We start from the raw sequence: 23,465 nt of genomic DNA, 5'->3' as shown, positions 1-23,465 counted from the left end.
GTTTCTGGTTTTCTCAGAAAAGCTTAAAAAGAAATTCACATGCACAGCAGCTTTAGTGTTTTTTATTATATCTAGCATTAACCAATAGCATTTTGAGCCTACTGTTAATTTTCTAGCAGTCCTGAAATGTTTGGAACGATTAATTCCTTAAGCATATGTGCAGTAAGCATGAAAAAGAAAAATTTATGTGCCACGCCAGTGGAAACCGGGGCAGGAGAAACAGCAATCATAATTGCTTTTCCCATGTATTTTATTTCTACTGTATTTCATGCTTCACCTGGGTAACAGTATCAAGATATAGGTAACTTTGATGTGTCATTTATTAATTTAACTTTTAAATAATCCTCTGCATCTGAATTATTTCACAGAAACATGCAAAAAAAATCATAAAATATTGAGGTCATTAGAGTTTATAGTAGATATTTTACTATGGGGATGAATTTTAGAACAGTAGTTATAGAAGACTCAGAAATTATGGAGAGAGTTTCTGATGGATAAATACTAATTTAATAGCTTAAAAAGCAGCTTTTTATACAGAATTGCTTCTGCACCTGGATATAGGGTTTTTGGGGGGCGTAGAAAGTCCATTAAAATGTCTCTACTGCGTGGTGTTTTTTGTATTCTCAGCATGAGCTCTAAATTTGGCCTCACAGCCACCACAAGCAGAAATAGGATCTGAACTATGTGGTGCTGTTAAGTCCTGTGACTGCTAAGCCTGATAATACCCACTGCCAGAAATGTAGAAACTCACCAGATTAGGACAGGACGTTGTGAATACTAGTGACATCTCTGTGTTTAATGTAAGTTTGTAAATCTCTTTGTGAATTTAGCTGCAAGACCAGAACATGCAGTGACAGGCAGAAGCCCTGTAAAATCATACCAGAAGGTGGAAAATTCAGTTGATCATGTTTGGTGTTCATTTTTATATCCTGATTTCTTTAATGCTTCCTCATATTCATTTTTTTTTGCAATATGTGGAACTTCATATTTAGAAATCTTTCCCATGTGCCATCACTTCTAAGGCATACATTTTTAAAATGATCAAAAAGTGTGAGGGAAAAAGAAAAATCAGAAATTCAGAAGAAATGTTCATTAGCATAATAACCAATAGGAAATGATAGATGTATGTGTAAGCCTCACAATTGTTCTTCAGTTCTACTGACAATAGCAACATGATAAATTACTCATTAAATAACTGGGTTTTATCCACCACAAACCAGTATTTTTTCTTGTAGCTGACAGTTCGCATGCACCAGTGAGCCAAGGCGTTTAGATTGCTCCACTTTCTAAACCAAAGAAACATCATTTCTACAGCAGAACTCATATTTAGAATTTAATTTTGTGCTTCTTGAAAATGTTTGAGTTAAAACCTCCAGATGAGATCCCAGAGGTATTTGTTTTTCTTTAACAAAACAGTTTAACTGCTTTTTTAAAACTACTGAGAAGATTTACAGACTAAACAAATGTAATTGTGTACAGTTTATGTGCTTTTTTTGCTAATCCCTTCACAAATAAAGCTGCAGCTAAAAAAGAGAATCTGCAATAAACATTGTCTAAGATCTTTGGGTATTTTGAAAAGAAGTTTTGCTTCTAAAGTGTGCTATGTAGCCAAACGCATGCATGTTCCTCTAAAAGGAATGAAGTTTGTGTTTTCTAGCAGGGATGAGTAAGCTATCTTCTATATCAGATTTCTTTGTACAAGCCAGTAAATAAAATTTTCACTTCAAATGGTTCTGTGTTTCTTAAAATAACATCTAGTCACTGCAATCTCTCCAAGTAAGGATATGTCTAACTGAGGACCATGTACTTCAGCATGTCAGCAGACCCCCTTAGGGTGATGGCTCTACACGAATTCCCTTCTGCATGCCTGGGCATTTTTCCCCTCAAGCTGTAGTGGAAATTTTTCATTAGAACCTCAATAACAGTGTCAAGGCACTGATGCATACATATGCCAGAGCACTGATGCATACTTACAGGTTAAGGGTCACCATAAATTGTGGGAGAAGTGCAATAATGCTTTGATGACTTCATGTCTCACACTGTAGAAGAGGGCATAAGCATGCCAAAGTAGTGAGTTAGTGAGTAGTAAGGACTTCTAGCCAGAGATATTGCTGAGTATCTAATTAAAGAAAAAGACCTGGAAACTGCTGTCTTGTTTGACCGAAAGATCAAAGCAGGAAGATAAGGTTAAAGGACAACTTTGCTAAGCAGGTGGTTTAAGGGGAGTACTACCTGAAAAAGCCATTTCTCAGCAACTCTGAAGAACATAGATTGAAGCAGACAGCAGTGCTTGGTGCCTGCAGAATGACTGGGATGTCTAGTTCTTAGCCTTTGCAAACTGGAGAGTAAATAGTTACAGTGAAATCTTGTGCGTAAGGGGATATCTGAGAATCACCACTGAGCTTCAGTAATCACTCATTGTGGAATTTGGACTATTTAGGATTGACCATTGTAATGGAGTGTAGCTCCTTCACACCTTCATGCTTACAGCCAAGATACTGCCAGAGCTACACTCTCATTCCTTCGCTATTTCAAGTTTCTGCCTACTTAAAGGCTACTAAGGCAGAGTGACTGAAGGGAAGACAAGTGCATAAACATCTCTAAAACACTCTGCTGACTGTATAGGTGAGCAACTTCCTCTCCACCTGCAGACACTAGTCCATCTATCTGTTCCACCCTCCTGAGGGCTCAGACAAATTCTCTCTTAGCTCTAGAAATTTGTTTATGAATACAGTACTTTTCGTGAGTGTACATACAGGAGGCCATAGTGTCACTTTCCAGATATGGTGAATGGACACATTCTCTAGGGAAATGGAGCCCAAACTTTGGATGAGGACAGACATTCTCTTAGTTATGATTTCTGGGGGGTAGAAAAACATGATAGTCATTTCAAATAGAGTATTGCAGAAATGAACCTTCTTTGTTCTTTCACCTGAAGAATTGTTGGTACTTCCTGAACTGCCTAGTTCTTTCAGAAGACAACAAGAAAGTTGTTTCTCTGCTCAGGAGAGTTAAATTGCTACCTGATTTATGTTATGTGCCTTCTGAGAAAACTGGTTATGTGGCAACTCCATTAAAAAGAGACTTTCTTAAAATCTTAGTTAGAATTTATGAATGGCATCTCATAAGTACTGGAACTCTATGTAGTCTTCTTTCACCATTATTTGTAACCAAACTGGGAAGAGTTCTCCTGTTGGTCAAGCTGAAATGATTACTAGGAGGAAAACCAGCATCCTATAGAGATATGGGAGTCAATATGAGGCACAGGTCTACAGGTGTTGACATTGCCAGACTTAAACCTTGGGAACCATGAGAGGAAAAAGAGGTGATCTTTTTATTGCTCGGAGAAAATAACAGAAGTCCTGTAACCGATAGGAACGTGGCAAATATAAGCATTTAAGGGTTAGGAAACTATATTCAGTAGGGAGTTAAAAGCTGTGACCCAAGGTTGAAACTCAGGCCTACATAAGTGCAATTTTTCTCAAGTGTCAAGTGCTAAACCCCTTTATATACTGAATGGGGTGGAGGATGGGGCACTGAGTACCTAGACTGGGACTCACAATAGCCCAGTAAGCAGAAGCTGGGATACAAAGCAATCAAGAAAAAAATCACAAAGCAGAAAATGTAACTGCTTCAGTTGTTTCATGAGTGAACTTAGACACCTGTGTAAAGGATCCAGCTATAGTCAGTGGGTCAATGTGCTTTTCTTCAGAGGAGAAGATAGGTGTTGTGATATATCCTATATTTTGCTCAATAACCTGGAAGTGCAAGAAATACCTAGTGTCTCACCACAGACACAGTGGTGCCCTAGAGTAGTCACCCAGCTACCATCCTCTCTGGGTGAGGAACATCTGTACCTGCATTCTCTTGAATCAAGGCAGGTTAATGTTGACTACTGCCGTGTTTTATGAGGCTGTGAGTGGAAGTAAAGGATGACTAAGGCAAGTGCTGAGATGTTCTACTCCTTGCTCCTCTGATTACTTTAATTTTCTCTTACTTTTTAAAATATATAGTTATTTAATGTAAATGCTATCAACACTCAGAGGCAGGTGCCAAGGCCTCAAATCATCCCTTTCACAGCCGGCTGCTCTAACCATTTTGCGACAGACTCAGATTATCTTTCATCCTCCTCGTCTCAGTTCATTTTGCTTCTTTGGTCGCAGGCTACACAGCTTTGTTTGGGCAGGAAGAAACAGTATGTGTAAAGCTTATTGGGCCCTTCCGTGGAACAGGTTAAACCACTGGAGCCTGTGTTGTCTCCATTTCCCAGAGGAGTGCACTAATCAGGGGTCTAGTGTGCAAAAGTGGACATTTTGCTGGTGCCTGTTCACTGAATTCACGGTGGATTTCTATGTTTCACTTCTGATGCATTGTACTTTGTTGAATTTGTACTTAAACCTGTGAAAGGGACAGAAGCCCCAAACTGAGGTCCTCAAAAGGGCAAGTCAAGTGATATCTTTGATGCCTATATGAAAACTATGGAGGCCTTAAGTATGTAGGTGCCTGAAGTATGTAGGTGTGGTTTTGGCATAAAAAAGGTCTTTGAGTTTTTCTCTAGGCTTGCATGAAAGTACCTCTGTTACAACTGCTGAACAGTACACAACTCAGCTGTGTCATGGCCCTGACAAAGTTCTTGTACAAGACGTCTTCAATGCACTTACTTGAGGGCATTAGTCTGGTAGGCATACCCAGAGCGTGTCCTCTAGGCTGGAACTGCACACAAGACAGTTCCTGCTGCTTCTTTACATGTTTCTCCTCACAGCATATGCTCGTTGTCATCACAGCATTCAGATCCGCATATCCTTTCACCATACTGCCCCTGCCCCAAATGCCGCGTACTCTACATTCAATTCCTTTTGAAAAAGTCCTAAAAGGTAAGGACTGCTCCACAGGCCCCACTGTCAGTCATGAACTGAGTGCCCCAACTACCAGGCTAAAGTGAAGCTGATCCTAGTACAGAGTCTTGATTGGGTTTTGTTTGTACAGTGGCATGACAACAAGGTCATTGTAGTGTGTTTGAAGTATGCTGGATGTGTACTATGCACTGAAAAAGATGAGTCCAGAACTAACTCTCTCCTCAGTGTGACTGAAAAGTCAACAGATCACCTGAAAAACTTGGTAGAAAAAAGCCATCCAGTGCTTTTTAGGAATTAACTTACATGAAAAACATATTTTAAATAGACCACTTTAATCCTGTTTTCAGAACAGGGGTCTGTCACCCATTACCAGAAAACACAGGACACATTGTTTCTGAAGATGTCAGACTCCTTTTTTGGTCTTTGGGACTACCATATTTTGAATGTGCAGTTTGCGAATTTATCTTGTCACTATAAGAGTGTATTTAGAGACATTATAGGTTGGAGCATCATATTAAATAAGAATACCGTATATCTGTGGTATGTATAGATGAGCAACATATACGTGTGGATCCATGACCCCTAAAAACAATACTTGCAAAACAGTACTTACATGAAATGAACTCATTGTCAGCTGAATGAAAAGTCTTATATGTCTTGAAAGTCCTTCCACTTGTTCATCAGTGATGAAGGTAAATACAAATTCATGGATCCCCAACAACGGAATCAGCACAAGTGTAGATCTTGCCAATCTTAAAAAGAATATGTTTAATTACAGTATTTTTTCAACATCTTTGGCGCAAAACCAAAAAATTCAGCTACTAAGAAATGATTCCAGAAATATTCCTTCAATATTCTGACTCTGGAATGGTAGTAGTAATTTTGTGACTTTGAGGACAAGTTCCCAGATATTAATTTTGGAGCACACTATCAGAAAACTCTGTACAGGAGGGAATCTTGGCTTTGGGTTTAATGTGAAAAGTTAGGGACAAGAAATTGAACAGGAAGGCCACTATGATCGAACTCATGCTGCTAGGTAACTAAAATATTTACATAGCTAAATATGAGTGACCTGTTAAAAAGGTTCTCAGACCTTCCTATCACTGTTGAAAACTCTATAGAGCTGCATAGAAAGTTTCTCCGGTACTGTCAGAAGTCACCTACTTTTTAAAAAATGCAACAAAAATAACGTTTATGGAAAAGAACCTTCTTTAACAAGTCTGGGAACATATTTGCATAGACAAAAGAAAGATCGCAAAAGAAAGCGAGTTCTGAGGAAGACTTGTAATGTGAGGAATGGCTTCAATCTTTGAAAGTTTAGCAAAATTATAAGCAGTAGAAAGAAGTATGTAACACAAAGCATTAGGCAATGTTAAATACAGGCACTGCTGTCTGTCATTATCATCACAACAATCTTCCTGTAGCAGTCTGGAGAATATAGCTGAGATCTTTTTGACCTTGAGTGTTGAAGGAAAATGGAAATACACGTCTTGTTAGGGATCTAATACTGGAATTTAATAGGAAGTTAGTAGTGGAATTTCCATTCCGCCTCCCCCAGCCCAGTCCTGATAGACAATAAAATAATTCATCTTAGTAAGGCAGGACTGTAGTAGCAGATAGGGGTTCACAATGCTTTGATTAAAGATACTAAGAAATGGGATGTGGAAAGCGGTTAACAAGTCCTCAGATTTCCATTGATTTAAGTGCAGTTTTCACTCCACCCTTATTTCTTGGCAGAGTAGCCTGCCCTTGCTGTTCCCACAAAGTGGGAAGATGTTTGTGCAAAGGCAATCTTCAGGACTTTACATAAGACATGATGTACCATTGAGACTCTGGCCAAGAGAGCCCACACAGCGTAGGCTAAGCATAATGTTTTCATTTGTGACAAGGCGGCCAGGGACATTCCTGAGTCAAGTGTCTGAATCTGTGATAAAAGGTAGATCAGAAATGTTAATGTCACCTAGGAATGTCCCACAAATCTTCCACACCTCCTTTTCTCTTGAGGACCTTTTGTCACAATCAAAGAAAAAACATGTCATAGCAGTAGAGGCCACAGGTGTACAGTGAGGATACCCGAGAGCAGAGATCTTACTGCATTGGAAAGTCCTTGAGAAAATGCCCATAATACTCAGCACACAGGTGCTGACCTGGCTTTACCGCTCAGATAAGAAAATGTTTGTGGATCCTATTTCCCCAGATGGCTTTCCTGTATCATACCCTGGATATCTGTTACACCTGGTGGCGGTAGGTAAATGTATGATCTGCAAGGGCAAACTGGCAACCTTCTGATGTTGTGAGAAAAAAAAAAAAAAGGGCTAGGACTTCTTTTTTATCTGTTACATACCTGTATTTGTAGTCATGAAAGCTCATTTGCTGAGCTTTTAGTTTGGAAATCAACATCCTGAGAATTTTTAAGAAGATGCCAAAGTTAACCTTGAAAGAAAATACGTATGGGTTACAATAAATGCTATGACACTGCTAATATAGCTATTAAAGAAAGATAAAATTGATATTAAACACTTGCAAAACCTGTCATTGAATAACCAGAATGCAGTTGTGATCAGGTTGCAGCAGAAGCAGGTCGTTATCACAGCTGCAGCAGAGAGCACAGAGCAGCAGTGATAGACTCTAAGGGTGTCAGCTCTCTCCAAATGAGGCAGTTAACTGAGTTTATGTACCTTTAGGTCATACAGCTCTTCACCAAACCATGACAGGTAAAAAACAGCAGTGGCTGCAATTCTTCCAATAAAGAGGCTCTAGACAGCCAGACAAGGAAGCCTTGCGCATTCTTTTATGAATAATTCACTCCTTTGTTAATTAAATTGTGCTGACTGGGCCAAGGCCAATCTGCAAATATTTCTTTTCAAATGAGGCCTGCAAGTGCCTGTGAGGCATTAACTTTCACTTCCACAAACCAAAAGCCCAATGCAAAACAGTTATTAAGGTTACAAAGTTCATAAACTTCGCATTGCCTTATTCAGCCTGACTTATGTATACATTATGATGCATGATCTTCCGGTACAAAATTATGTTTTAATTTTAACACAGAAACCTGCTTCCTCATTTTGGGGATGGACAATTATTCAGGACTACTTTTCTTGTCTTCTTTTGATGTGTAGGTGTTACAAATGTACCTTTAAAACATCACAGAGTGGTAAGTGGATATTATTCCCTTTAAAAAAAAAGACAAACATAAATAGACGGAGGTCTGAAATGTAAGATCTCACCAGTTAAAGGTGCTTTGGTTTGGTTTTGCAGAGCAATTAGCATAAACATCATGTTACTGAGAGTATCATACTTGTTACTTTAGCTGCAACTGGAAGTGCTCGACCCTTGCCCCGTGGGCTGTCTGGACATTCAGAAAGCAAAAACCAGAAGTTAGTAGCCGGTTGTGATATTTTACCCAGCATTGTGTATGAACTTGGGGACAGCGACAGGGTTTGAAAGCAGTTTCCTGAGGTAGCATTGAACTACCTTAAGCTCAGGACCATCCTTTTTCCTCATGAAGCACCCTCTTGTCACTCACACATCTCTGTTACTGAAGAGCATGTCTTGCAGACTGTGTTCTCCTGTTTTATACTGCAACAATAGCTCAACTCATGGGCGCTTTGGACAAGTTAGTGGAGAGATAGATGTGCACATGTACAAGAAGGGGTGAGTTACCTTTAAATGGATAAGTCTACTTCTGACCTTTCCTAACTTTTAGAATTTGACTTCTCCTTTACTGTAATGTTATTGGTTTTGAAAATACAAAGTATTCATCATAGTCAACACTGTAAGGTTCTTCAAAAGTAGAGCTAGTGAGCATTTTCTACCCAAACTTACTTTTGTCTGGTTTTTGGTTTATTCTAAAAATGATTTTCCATTATGAACTTCTGCTTTTCACAGAAAACACTGAAACTTCATTGAAAATGACTGCCATAAAATTGAAATATTTTTACGCTCCATGTTTCATAGAAAAGACTGCATTTTCACTACGCCATGGAAGCAAAATCACAAAATCATAGAATGGTTCAGGTTGGCAAGGATCTCCAGAGGTCACCTTGTCCAACACTTCTACTCAAGCAGGGCCACCTAGAGCTGGTTTCCCAGGACCATGTCCAGAAGGCTTTTCAGTATCTCCAAGGATGGAGACTCCACAAACTCTCCAGGTAACCTGTGCCAGTGCTTGCTCATCCTTACAGTGAAAAAGCATTTCCCGATGTTCAGAGGAAACGTCTTGTTTCAGTTTGTGCTCGTTGCCTCTGGTCCAGTCACTGAACACCACTGAAAAGAGCCTGGCTCCGTCTGCTTTGCACCCTTCCTTCAGGCATTTATATACATTGATAACATCCCCGAGCCTTCTCTTCTCAAGGCTGAACACTCCTCGCTCTCTCAGCCTTTCCTCATGGGAGAGATGCTCCAGTCCCTTAATCATACTTGTGTCCCTTTGCTGGTCTCTCCCCATGCACTGCTCCATGTTGAACTTCAGGAGGTTCCTGTCAGCTTATTTCTCCAGCCTGGAAAGGTGCCTCTGGATGGCAGCACAACTCTCTGGCATCTCAGCCACTCATTCTGGTTTGGTGTCATCTGCAAACTTGCTGAGGGTACACTCCCACATTGTCCAGATCATCAGTGAAGATGTTAAATAGGATTGTACCCAGTACTGGGTACAATGCTAGTTACTGGCCTGCAATTAAACTTCGCACCGCCTTCTAGGCTTGGCCATTCAGCCAGTTTTCAATCCACATCGCTGTTCATCGAAACCATATGTTAAATTGGTCATTAAAATGGCTATACTTTGGTCTCTGTGTCAGAGCTTTTGAAGGTCTCAGCAGGGTGATCCTATCATAAGTATTGATATTATGAAAATTAGCTCCTACCCCACATTAAAAATGTAAAACTATTTAGTAGCAATTTGAGATTACAGTTAGAAACAATCTTTTCAATATAAAATCTACAACACTAGCTATGTGCAAGAACCCTAATACTTTATTTCTTACATAATGTGGGACAAAGAAACCAAAATGGCACATGAATTTTTTAAGATCAGTGTTAAAAAATACATCCGTCATAGTCTCTTCCAGTTCTCTACCACCAAACTCAGATAATGACTTCCTTTTTGAAGTACTCTGAAACTTCTAAATGGCAATATTATATATAAAAGCGAGGTGCCATCATTCTTTTCCAGGCTGACTACACATGAATAGAGCTGCTCAGGAAACAGCAACATACAAGCTAGCATGGTGCTTTCCCCATGATTCTTTTCATTTTATTTTAAACAAAACAGGACTGACAAATAAACTCTAATAAGATTTAAAAAAGGGAAATATGAACTTTGCATTTCTGATGTTTCACAAGAAAAACATTAGGAACTTTTGACCTATACACCCACTTATGCCCTATGAGGACAAGGTCCAACTGCAGTATCTGGCTGTTGTAATGTGTGCACAACCATCATTAGGTAGTGCTGACGCACATTTTGCCAGTGGATTTTAGATAAGTTTGCTGAATTACATTCAAGAACAGGATATTGAGAACATCCTGTCTGATTATTATATGATCTGGCTCTGGGTTTCTAACCCCTTCATTTCTGCCCACCATGTATTTCTCTTGCCTCCATACTGTGTCTGTCCCTCTACCCAATTTATCTTGTTGAGCATCCTCTTAATTCCTCTTCACCACTCTTTGCTCCTCCTTCTTCCCCATTTCTAGTCACATTCGATGTTCCATTCTCCTGCAATCTGATATCATCCCTTTTGCTTAACATTTTAATTTCAGTTCTCATTGATTCCTTCCCTGCCGCTCCCATGGTATCAGTGATGGAGTATCTTATTTGTTCCAAAACATCAAAGGCCAGAAATGACATTAATTACAATGAAAAATAAAGGGGGTGGGGGGGGGTGGGGGGGTGGGGGAACAGGAAAAAGTATTTTTCCCTGCTTTTAGATGATGATGACAGGAGCTCTCCAAGTAGTGGCATGAATATCTGAATTAAGGTTAGAAAGTTACCTTTAGAAATTTCTGTGTATCTAGTCTGAACTTTGTATGTTACAGCTCTTGTCAATTTTCTACCATCTTTTGCTGTACCCTCCTGGTCCCATATGCCCCCATTATTATTCTTACTGAAGACCAGCAGTTGGATTCCCTCTTAGCCTTCTATTCTTAATCCTGAACAAACCCAGTTCTCTCAGCCTCTTCTTGTACATTATGTGCTCTGGGCTGCAATAGCCTTGATGGCCTCTGCTGGACTGTCTCCAGTATGTTAATGTCTTAAAATGGATATAGTATTCCAGATGGGCTCTCACAAGTGCTGAACGTTCCTCCAACATGCTGTATGTTCCTCCGATGGGCTGTGTTCTTGATGTAACGTGCAATCTTGACTTTAATTCTCTTGCTAAAAACAGTGGTTCACATCTTCATTCCTTTGCACTGATTTACACCAGAAAACTTATGCCCTCTTGGGTCACTGGCTAAAAGGAAATTGTGCAGAAATAGCTTAATTAAAAGGTGTTTTTAAATTACTAATTGTGTCCATCTAAGTGCTAGTCTTCAAATTACTTCAGAATGCATTCCTGCCCCTTAGGTCTGTTTAATTTCCTGTTATTCAGAGGACTTGCTCTGGGTTGAGCATACTAACATGAGTGAACTCAATATTCTTACAACGAAAGGAAAACACTTGATCTCTTTGATGCAACAGAAATGCTATTTGTTTCTGCTGGTCATGTTCCGCTAGCTGTGTATTTTCTGCTCAGGCCCTCAAAAAGTAAACTGATGATTGAGTCTTCTTTCAGAATTATACATATCTAGATATCTAGGAAGAAATTGGTTCAGATCCCCTCAGGTCTAGACTTTGTCCATCTTGACCTTTCCCTCAGTTTTGGGACAGTTTCAGCCTCTATTAATGCTCTCTTTTGGTTTTTGCCTCCTCTCACCTCTCAGGCCTTTTTGCTTTCTTTTCTGATTCTTCTCTTCACAGCATTTTTTTTTCTTTTTGATAGAGAGTCCTCCATTGTCCTTTTAATTAGTTACTCTTTTTGATGGCTACTGAGTGTGTTTCTCTGTTTCATAGCTCAGTCCCAAATATGCCCACTTTCTCTTTCACACAGTTCTCTCCAACTCGGCAGCAGCAAAACAAAATCCATTATTTCTAATGTAAAGTTTTAATTTCCTTGATTGGTCTTTTCTCCAGTGTGACAGAAACCAATATCCTCCTTTCCAATTGTTGCATTGAATGCATCAGTTCCTCAGTATTACACTTCGAGCGATCCTTCTTTTACTTCCCATACACATAGGCACGAATAAAATACATCTCTTTTCTACATTTGCTATCTGTCTAACTAACCAAATCTCTTATTCCTCTAAACCTTTTATGCCTTGCTGACTGCGTGAAAATATACAGTATTCTGGATACACACCATAGTCCCACTTATCAAAATTCTGTGTTCATAGTCATGTCCTCGCAAGTTGTTTTGGTTATATTATTTCCATCTCTTCATTATCACTGCATTTCAGGTCTACACTTTTTTGCATTTGTTTAAGAAAAAAATTCATAACTCAATCTTGTCATGCTGTGCTTCTTTTTTTTTCATTAAGTGAATACTTTCTCCCCATGTCCATCAGTATTTTTGTTGCTACTTCTCTGCATCCTTGTTAACAAAAGATCTTCCTCTACAGAGAATTTAGAGTTTGCTAGTGATGCTCACCACATGATAACACTCTCCTAAGTAGCCTGCTTATTGAGAAAATGAAGGTAAAAGTATAAGAAGTAAAAAATATAAGAAGCAAAAAGCTCCATCTTTGATATAGATGGAGCTGTGCAGAATTCATTACACAAACAGCAGTGTTTTGAGAGGTTGACGCTGAAATCTTTGTTGTTTGTAGATAGACAGAAAGGAAGCTATGTCCATCCACCCACAGTAAGAAACTTAATTTACAATTTTTTCTGTCTCATATTTTCTAATCCAAGAATTGGATTATTCTTGGAGAAAGTGTCACAAAAGACAATCACACTTGTGCCTGATATTATGAACAGATGAAATAATTCTTACTGCAATGGAAAACAACATTGGTCCTCGGATGATCCACCAGATTCCCATGTGTTCATTTGTTCCCCAGCACCTGAAGAATAATTTAAAGTATAATTACATTATTTTCATAGAAAAAAAAATAAAAGCTTACATAATTTATGTATATATTTCAAAAGGAAGTTGACAAAATTCAACTTTTTCGGGAGGTACTCAGCAGAAGTGGAATAAAACAAGAATGTTGAGAGGTTTCCCTAGACTGCAAACTTCTGAACTTTCTGTCAAACTCAGTCTTTGGATCCACACAACAACTGTACGTGGTACCAAACCACCGTAATTGAACTCATCCTACTCAGATTTATCTATCTGAAACCGGAAACTGGAAATGGGTAAACTATGAATTTTGATCATGGTTCTTGGCCTGCTGAAAAGTATGCATACTACTTTCTTGAAGCTGCCTTCTTTTTTCCTGCTCTAACCTTCTAATCTCTCCTATGTATGTGTTCCTTCTTGCTAGTTAGCCTAAAAGTCTGAAGAATCTTGGCTGGTCATTTATGGCCTATGTAACATCTAATGAGACTGTAATTGTGATTTGGTTCCTGATGTTGTTGCTTAATACTGCATTGGTGTTCCAAACAAAACTCTCTAGGAGCCATGAATAAAAAAAGGGAACAAAAGAAATCATACATAAACCACAAAGTCTATGCAATGCCATTAACAGCATCACTGAAAACCAGAAGACTAGAAAACTGGTGTTTAGTAGTAAAAGTGGCTTTTACTGATTCATTCACCGAATACTGAACACATTTATTTAGTATCAGCTTTTAGTGAATATCAGGTTTTGTCATTATCCTCCATAATATTTTTTTTTTTTTCAAAATGGCAGTGAATACTAATTAAAGTGTAGATGGTCTCCAGGGAAAGCACTGGTCTCCTTTTCTTACTAACAAGATATGAAGATGTTTGTGCTGACAATCTGCTTCATGTAAGTGGATGAACACTGGATGCAATAACTTTTATATCAGGAACAGCAAATGTTCATTCTACTTACTGATTTATGCATAAGTAAATCTGAAAATTCCTAGAAGTAGTTGAATGTAAAAGTACTGAAATGGACCTAGAAAATGTAACAAGTATTAATAGGTGCTGTATAATCTTAATATAATCTAGTAGTCAATACTTGTGTCAATTACTGTCAAGGGTTTCCAGAAAAATTAAGCAAACAGAAAGCCAGTATTCTGTGGCACATTTTATTTAGTAACTTACCCTGTGTTCTCCAGTTTTGATCTGCTTATTCCCCAAGGGCCCACAAACAGGATAGGAACAACTGAAAAGAAAAGGAGTCAATGACAGCCAAGCTTGCAGAATGGTTCATACAAAACACAGATATGTTACAGTAGTGTGTGGTGCAAGGACATAAGCTTTTCAGACTTCTATTTAGAATTGTACAAAAATCAACCTGATCCTGGCTTTCCTCATTTGTAGTTCAAATACATAGTGAAATTTCATTGTATAGTTGAATCTTGCATTTTCACACTGATATATGCATATATATACACATATACACTGCCAACCTGTCCGAATCTTCTAAATTCCTGACCCTAACAATTCAATATCGTTGACGACCTAAGGCACCAGTTGTTAACATTTTTATTTGTTGAACTGTAAAGAATTTTCAGTGGAAGCATGGAACTCTGCCTAGTTAATTAAAAAAACTGACAAAAGCTTATTCTCCTGGCTTACCTTTCCTGGACCCCTTAAAGATAATCCATGGTCCCCATTCCCCTATTGTTGCCCCTCCTCCTGGAGATCATAGATTGCAGACAGAAAAAAAATCTGAAATAAAGGATTACTACACTATTCCAGTAGTCTATGCCTGTGCAGGTGCAAGCTTCAATCACAAACACAAGGCACGTGAGCTACAAAAGGCAGGTTTTCAACTGGATTATCAGCCCAATAACACACGGGAGATTTTCTGGTGGATGAGGCAGAAAGGAAAGAAGATGGGGGTCACTGGGGCCAGAACAGGATCTCTTCAGGATTCTGGGATACTAACTAAGGTCAAGGAGAGAGCTGGAGCTTGACAATACAGGGAAAGGGCCAGAAATGAAATATTCTCAGAGATAATCTGATGATTCGAGGGCTTGAGCACCTCTCCTATGAGGAGAGGCTGAAAGAGTTGGGGCGGTTCAGCCTGGAGAAGAGAAGGCTCCGTGGAGATCTTATTGCGGCCTTCCAGTCGCTAAAGGGGGCCTACAGGAGAGCTGGGGAAGGACTTTTTACAAGGGCATGTAGCAATAGGACGAGGGAAATGGCTTTAAACTAGAAGAGGGCAGGTTCAGATTGAACATTAGGAAGAAGTTTTTCACTGTGAGGGTGGTGCGGCACTGGAACAGGTTGCCCAGAGAGGTTGTTGAGGCGCCATCCCTGGAGGTGTTCAAGGCCAGGCTGGTCGTGGCTTTGGGCAACCTGGTCTGGTGGGAGGTGTCCCTGCCTATGGCAGGGGGGTTGGAACTGGATGATCTTCAAGGTCCTTTCCAACCTAAACCATTCTATGATTCTATGATAATAGACCTCTGAGTGGGTAAAATGGGGAAAGAGACAGAGAGGGTGAGGTGCAACAAGTGGGTCTGAGAGAACAATCAGGGCATGGAGCACTTGGGAAATGAGCTACACGTCCAGGGGAATATGAGGTTGTCCCGTGAGGAAAGATGATAGCTGGGAGGATGAGGTGATGTTATCAAGTGCAGTTCCTGGGCAGTAGCCGAGGAAGTGTGTCTCAGGAGGTGTAAGCACGGTTCACCCATGCTGGCTCAGCAGCAGCAGTACTACAAATGTCTAAGATTGATGCCAGATGTCCCATCTTAGTACTAATTCTAATAAATATAAATAAGACTTTAAGCTAATTAGTGGGAAAAAGCCTTTAGGAAATCAGTGAATATGATACAGATGTGAGCGCAATGGAGTGGGACCGACAGGGAGATGATCATTATTATTTATACTCTTACAGTAGTGAGCACATTTCTTAACAGACTTGTCCTATTGCAGTTTGAACAAGGAATAAAATGACCAGTCCCTGTTCCAATGAGTTGGTGATCAAAGCAACAAATGGATTTAGAGAAGTGGGAAGAGTGAGGACGCAATGAGACAACACTACCCAGTGGGAAAGACAGTGGTCTTGCTGTGTCAGCAGCCTATATGCCAATACCGCCATAGAAATACAGCGCAGGGGATCTTTAAAGAGGAATGCGAGAGGGAACAAAGAAATCAAGGCATGGATGGTGAGAAGGACCCTCTAAAGTGTAGGGTGCAGCAGAGGAGAAAGCTCAGAGGCTTGGCAATGGACAATGAAGTGTTGTGTTATGCTTTGACAGAAACTTTTAATAGATGAGGAAGATGGAAATGAGTGTGAAGGAAAGTAGTTAACGTCTGTTAAGGAAGAAGCAAAAAAGGAGGGATGCTAAAAATGGGATAGCATGTACAAAACTGCAAGCTTGAAGAATAATCTTCACAGCACCGTAGTGGATGAATACAGGTAAGGCCAGAGAAAAGGATGCTGTAGGAAATAAGACAAATTCCAATGTGATTATATCTAGAAATGCATGAAAGGATTAAGGTAAAATCCCATTTCTCTTAAACATTGAAATAATTCACTCTTCAAAGGTACCTGTCTTCTTCCGTTGGTTCTAGAGAAAGTCTTGATATTAGTTACCTAAATTTAACTTTGTTAGATAAAATGAATCCCCTCCTCCATCAAGTAGACTAAAGATTTAAGCACTACCTGCTCCTAAGAACCCACAGGGAGTCTGATATGAAAACACCACTCAGAGCACTCAATGAACATATCATAAATCATACTAGGGGAGCAGAGGAGTGACAGAGATGGAGATGGCATGAGGATGAAAAAAATTAAAAATTCTGTTTTAATCATATGGAGCTTGATTTCATAGTTAGATAATCAGGAAAGTTTGTTTGTTTGTTTTAATATTAACACTTGATTTCCCTGTAAACATAAGGAAGTTGGTACAGAATAGTTGCGACTCATCATTGACTGTGCAGAGAAGGGTATAGGAATGTATTTTATCTCCTTTTTCATCAAGATCTTTTACCCTGAAAAACTAGACTTGTTTTGGGAAGAAACCTGAGACAATTCTAACCAGCAAGTTTCTATCCAAGTACCAAAATGCAATATCTGAAAATTCCAGTTTCTGTTTAGTATTTGTCCTGACAAAACATTATCCTCCACAGAGATGTTGCAATATATACCTAGATTTAGTTACCAAATCTGAGCTGTAATATACTGGCATATATATACACATTCTTCTCAGCTTAAATGTGTGAGTGGGTTCGGTGAGAAAAGATTTCATATGTGGAATTGCACATGTACCTTGGAACCTGGAAGACCTGCATTTGAGTATCTAATACTGACTTTGAGGTACTGTGTTCCACATGATCGATGAGTAGTTTGTTTAGGCTTTCCTTATCTCTTCATCGTACCAATATCCACAAAATTGTTTACTGTGTTAACTTGATAAAGTTAATGAGAATGAAGATCAAAGCTTCAGTGTCAGATGTGAGAAAGATAACTGTGTTTTCCAAGTATGCCATAAAACATGCCTTTCCCCATTGTACATGCTTCCTCAATGAAAAGCAATGATTTTTCCTGAAGCTCCTTTCTGATCTGATGTCAAAATGTCAAGTTATGCTATACAATGAAATAATTGTGATTTAAACAATAGATCAACATTTTTGTTTTAAACGTGAGAAATTAAACTTTCCTGAGGTTACAGCACTTGTTTTGTATGCATGGACTGACGTTTCTCAAAATGTGTGTTCCCATTGCAAACACCTCCTTGTTCTGTACTCTCAGCTCTTTCCACGTTATTACATTGTTGTCGTGCTCATTGTGAAGGCTCTGTATTTATCACCAGGGCTTCAGAACTCCTCAGTTTCTCACTAGCCTAGACTAAAACAACCTGAGTTTCTTAACTTCTGGAGATATGCTAGTTTTTATATGGTCTTTAAAGAACTAAGAGGTGTGGGCTGCTGAACCACCTGTTAGAACTCTTCTGTTGCTACAGAAAGCTAAATAAAATCTTATTTTGGAATTAAAACTGTAAAACAAGAAGCAAATAACATAGTTATTCTTATGTTCTTAGGAAAAAAATGGCACAATGTCAACTGAGTTTTACATTCATTTGTAACTAACTGATTTAATACTCCAAAATTAAATGTACCACAGCCAAAATTACTGGGTCTGAGTACCTTTTTATTGATCTCTGGTAACAGAATTACACAATGCACAAAGTGAAGCAATCTGTTGTACTGACATCTTCAGAACAATGCATACAATACTAGCTCATGCACATTCAAAACCTGGTTCAAATGCTGTAAGAGACAGAAGTCAGATATCTTTTAATCTTGTCAGTAGTAGTAAACACAGCCCGTTTCTATAAAAGAGGGTTAAGGTTTCTGTGTTCTTTAATGCACTGATATTGTCTGAGACCAAGTAGTTTTGCCCTAAATTATGTTGTGTACTTCAACAGGGTTTTATATCATGCCTTTGAAACTTTTTTTGCTCAGGTTTCCCCGTGTGGTATTTTAGATGCTGAAATCCTGGTTTGGATCTTGCTTTAAATGTGGACATTTTTCTACATCAATGGTGCTTTGTTAATAAATTAATACAGTCATATTAGAAAAGCATGAAAAAGGGCCTCAACTGAAATTCAGTTAACTCTAGGAATGTCTCCAGTAGGCTTTTTTTTTTTTTTTAGATGCTATCCAATTCCCAAATCAAAATTCAAGAGGTAAGGTAGATGTTAAAGAGAATTAAAGTGAACTGTCTTCATTCCCTGTGATTTTACGGAGAGAGCCCAGTACAACTTTTAGACAGCTAAAACTGAATGATATAAACTGCTGTCAAACTGACAGGGAGCGTGTCACAGCCTTGATAGCAATAACCAAAAATTTCCTTTAAACATGTAAACGTTGTAGCATTCCAACTGTAATGATTATAATTTCAATCTTAGCTGCCATTTGCTTCAGCTATCTATGTTTGAGTTTAAACATCTCTTTAAAATCATACCTCTTTAGAGGATTTTAGCAAGCAGTACAGCACAGCAAATATGGAATAATTGATTTACAACTATGTAATCATCCACCACAATAAAATCCTTTTAAAAATCACTTCCCCCCCCCACCCCCACCCCCACCCTCTCAAAGTGGGCTATTCACTATAGTCCCACAGTCCTGGCTACATGATTTTACATCTGGCAATATAGTTCAATAGACATAGACACGGTGACAGTGAACCAGCTTGTAAAACCATACACTGATAAAAGTTTTAATTAGAAGTTCTTATGGCCAAGCATCTCATCCTCTTCCTAAATTTGGGCCACTGGATTTGAATCGATAACTCTTGCAACCTTCATATTGTCTAAGAGCACATTTTTTATCTTCGTTTAAAACCTTCAAAGGTCTGCAAGTTGTACAGGTAGATTTTAGATGATCACTGGGAATTGGGAAACCCTGATTTTCTCCTTTGCCCAGGCAAGATACAGAATTATTCTCTTTTAGTAAGCAACAAACGTAATTGTCAGATTACACAACATAATTTACACAAAGTTGACCAAATGCTTGTAACTAACTTTACATTATCTTTACTCCATGAAAAATGCCTGAAATATAAGACCTGAATCATGCAGTGTTTCAGATTGTCCTCTAACTTAAAGCACGCTTCAACCTTTACTGTGAGATAGGAAGGTGAACTTATCCACCCATTTCCTCTATCTGCAGATCGAGCTGAACTGCAATGAATGTATCACTGCTGGTATACCTTTATTGACAGTCGTTGAGTTCAAAACAAACAAAAAAAAAAGTTTTCTTTCTTAATTACCACTGACTTCATAAAGTATCACAGAATCAAGAACCTGGAAATTGTTATGTACTTACCCCATCCTATCACAATATACGTCTGTAGCAGTCGTCTTTCAGAGAGTACAACAGTTATCAATAACGTATGTAGATAAATTCCTTCTACTAATAGCCAAAAATAATTTGCCCCAACAAAGTAATGCATGAAAAACTGGGCAGTCCTGCAAATGGTTACAATCTGTAGAAACGAGAGACCGGGAATCATTGTTAATATGTAAAAGCTTGGACAAATCCTGTTTTTCTTTTGTTACTTTAGCAACCATTTTAAAGCTAGCACGTGGTTGTGATATAACTGTGGTTCGGTCCCATATCTCACAACCCTCCTTGCTGCTTGGGAGAGGCCAGAGGGGAGTGCAACAATTTAAAGGCTTCTACATTGTCAGAGAGTTTAAGCGGAGGTGCCAAGTGGGAAAAGCCCAGTGTAGGCTGGGATAGGTGTTGTTTGGCAGGTGTTGTTTGGCATGATCTGCATATTTTTACTGATGAGCTATTAAAAGAATAGTCACCATTAACACCATGCAGGTAATTTTGCTTGTTGACATGGGCAAACTATATTCATACAACATCATACAAGTATAACTTATCCACAGTCATTGCAAATGAGACATGTTGTCATTCCATTATCTAAACAAGTGTAAGAAAATTAGCACATATTCCTAAAACAGAAAAGCTTTTAAACTATGTTTTTATTTTCTCTTAGTGTTCTTTAACAGCAAATACATTGTTTGATAATGTTGTCTTAAAAGCAAGGTTTGTGTGCATTTCATAGTGCTCTGCATACAAAGAATGAATAAATATAGTGCTATATGCATGCCAAATAAATGTGTAGATTTCTTCCTGAAAACCACAGGTGTAGGTTGTTTTGCTTAATTGGATGTTTCTAAATATAATTATTGATTAATTTGTGGTTTTTTTTTTTAATACAAGGCTTCATTAAAACCCATCTATTACAACTTATCAAATCAGATTTTTTTTCTTGACTACCCCAAGCTTTATTAGTAAAATTTCAGCATTCAAAGCTCAGCAAACACCTCAAAACTTGCTGCCATAAGGCAGACTTCCAAAACTGTAACTGTTATGGCCACTAGCAGATCACATTTGCTGTTAGCAATAAACTAACAAGTTACCTCAGGACTGAGGTATAATATCCATCCATCTTCATCATTTGGTCTTTTGGAGTAAATATTGTAATATACAGTGTCTTTTATAAGAACTGCTGTGGCACGCAAGATAAAAGATGCAAATAAATTCATATGGATGTAGTTTCTTGTGCAGTGAAGTTTTCTGTGGGAGAAAAAAATCATGTATGAATCCTCTGGAACATATTTAATTTGCAGAAAAAAAAAAAATTGTTTTATCCGTATTGTTTCCATAAATGGATTTTGCTTAGGAATTGCTTTTATAATGCTTATTAGGAAAATACAAGTTATTTACATCAGAAGCTAAGCAATAAATCAAATTACATGAAAAGAAGAATGTGCATACTGGGGTCTGTGCTTTTAAAATGCACGTAAATTTGTACTAACCTGAGGAAAGAAAGTATAAGGAGAGCTAATACAAGTGAGATGAGAGAAAAATAATATCCTATTGTGTACAACAGCTGTAACGTGGTAAGTAATTTATGTTCTTCTTCCTAGGAACAAAGAAGAAAAATGTGTTAAACATGCAGGCAGGTGGGCAGAGCACGAACACAGCTCAGAAACTTTTGAGTCCAACTTGTTTGCATTGCAAGGCAGGCAGTGGAGGTTTCTGATGCCTCTCCCTGTGCTGCCTAATGAAATCATTGCACGACAGAAACACTTGCAGACAGCCTTCTTTTTAAATTGAAGGCACTCCCAGGCTCATTCCAGATTGTTCCTGCACAAACCCTATTCGTAGTCTGATTTACAGCTAATCATTGCCATGATCACATGCACCAAATGGATCCTGGTCGTTAAATAACTGCAGAGATCAACTCCCTTAACCCAAAACACAAGTGCAATTACTATACATGTGGCCTGGGAATGCAGTCACAGATCAGTTGTGTCTGTACAATTTTGAGAGTCAGCTCTTTCTAGTCATTGAAATAGACTAACTTCTGCCATGAGTTCAAAGAAAAAAAAATCAAAATTATTAGAGCTGTCTAGGATGTCTTTGAATGATGAATAAGACCTCAGAGGAGTAAGGGGGGCACTAACGCTTTTTTCCCACTTTGCTTCATTTAAGATGTCTTCTGGCTAAGTTTTTCTGTTTAGCTGCTTATGTCTACCTCTCATCTTTTCATATTGCTTTTCTAGCTCTAGAAAAGCTCTGCAGAGGGGACATAAAGATACAGGATATATGACTTTCATAATCCGTATTTGGCCTGCACCTTTGTCTCTTCCTCCGTGATTTTGCTGTTTTCTTTGTGAACTGTCTTACTGCTCAGCGCCAGGGATTTTAGCATTGTCTTCCTGCCAGTAGTTGTCTCTAATCAGTTTATGAGTACTATCTGGGTAGCACGGGTGAGCTGTGCCCACTGGTAGAAACTCTCTTGGAGAGGGTGAAAGTGCCCAGGGAGAACAGTGTGGGTGCAGGAGATTCCCATAGCACAGCCGTTAGTCACTCTGCTCCATGAAAACACTCAAACAGGCATAAACCTAATAAAAAGCATGAGTTATCATCTTGGCTGTGACAATTTTGCAACACCAAAGCAAATGAAATCAACCTGATTCCTCCGGTGTGTGCAGATACTAGCTCTGGATTATTTCTAACATCTTGGGGATTTCCACTAAATACAATAAACAGGTACAAAACCACATCTAGTGTTGGTAGGAAAGCTGGTTAAAACTTTCAGAAAAATTGTCTGCTGTCACACAAGATGAATTAATGTGCTTCCCACCCACAAGTTTGCGATCCAGAATGGTCAACAAACCATGGAAAACTTTCAGTACTTATGAATATTTATCACACTCGTATAAATAAACTGTAAGCTTGGAAGTTCATGTACTCGCTATATAAAGACTTTAGTAAAAACTTAGTTGTACACGGGGATCCTGAACTAACAGTGTTTAATAAAGTAATCAATAATATTACTCAATAAAGTAATAAACAGTAACAGTGCTCACCCAATAAAATACTAAAAAGGAAAAAATAATCAACAGCAGTAGACCTTACCTAAGAGACTTAGTTTTGACGTCAGCTAAGCTGAACTCTATGGCAAAAGAAGGTACAAGAAGCTGAAACCAGATAAGCTGCGTGCTTTACTGTTACCTGAAAGTGCTGCATTCTCTGCAAGTCATCGCTCCTTGTGCGAGCAGGCGACAGGATCAGGTCCCGGTGCCACTACCTGGACCGTCCTTTGCCTTAAACCTGGGCCGGGGGCGGAGGGGACGCGGCTGCCAGCCGCCTCCTGCGCGGGACCCCGCCAGGCTTCTCCGCAGGTCCTGGGCAAGAGTGCGCTTCCCAAACCGGAGCTGGTCAGTAATTGTTTTCATTCTGTCCTCGGTAGGAAGAGCTGGGAGCACCCGGTTTGCTCTTTGTTCAGCTGGGGAGAGCCGCTCCCCGCTGCTGACATCGGCCAGCGCTGGGATGCGCTGTGGCAGGAAGGGAGGATGGAGTCTGCATTGCGATGAATGCTTAGGTCTGTGGCTATATACATTTGAAAGGACCAGTTAACGGCTCATTAAATGCTAAAAGGCTCAGGAAGCGG

General features: G+C 39.0%; 1 protein-coding gene across 1 annotated transcript in view; it reads right to left on the bottom strand.

The window, feature by feature from the left end:
- The window catches only part of GLP2R (glucagon like peptide 2 receptor), a 44,459-nt gene that overhangs the window by 3,874 nt on the left and 17,120 nt on the right, over nucleotides 1-23,465 (bottom strand). Inside the window, exons 5-11 of the mRNA XM_082492169.1 lie at nucleotides 21,322-21,428; nucleotides 20,923-21,079; nucleotides 19,814-19,973; nucleotides 14,129-14,189; nucleotides 12,887-12,956; nucleotides 7,201-7,289; nucleotides 5,470-5,608 (exon numbers count right to left, since the gene is read on the bottom strand). Of these exons, the coding sequence (XP_082348295.1) occupies nucleotides 5,470-5,608; nucleotides 7,201-7,289; nucleotides 12,887-12,956; nucleotides 14,129-14,189; nucleotides 19,814-19,973; nucleotides 20,923-21,079; nucleotides 21,322-21,428 (783 nt within the window). The remainder of the gene's footprint in view (nucleotides 1-5,469; nucleotides 5,609-7,200; nucleotides 7,290-12,886; nucleotides 12,957-14,128; nucleotides 14,190-19,813; nucleotides 19,974-20,922; nucleotides 21,080-21,321; nucleotides 21,429-23,465) is intronic.

This window comes from Vanellus vanellus, assembly GCF_965231255.1.
Source record: "Vanellus vanellus genome assembly, chromosome: 17".
In the NCBI taxonomy this organism is placed as follows: Eukaryota; Metazoa; Chordata; class Aves; order Charadriiformes; family Charadriidae; genus Vanellus; species Vanellus vanellus.
The sequence above is the reverse complement of the archived record's forward strand: the minus strand, read 5'-3'. Positions and strand labels throughout refer to the sequence as shown.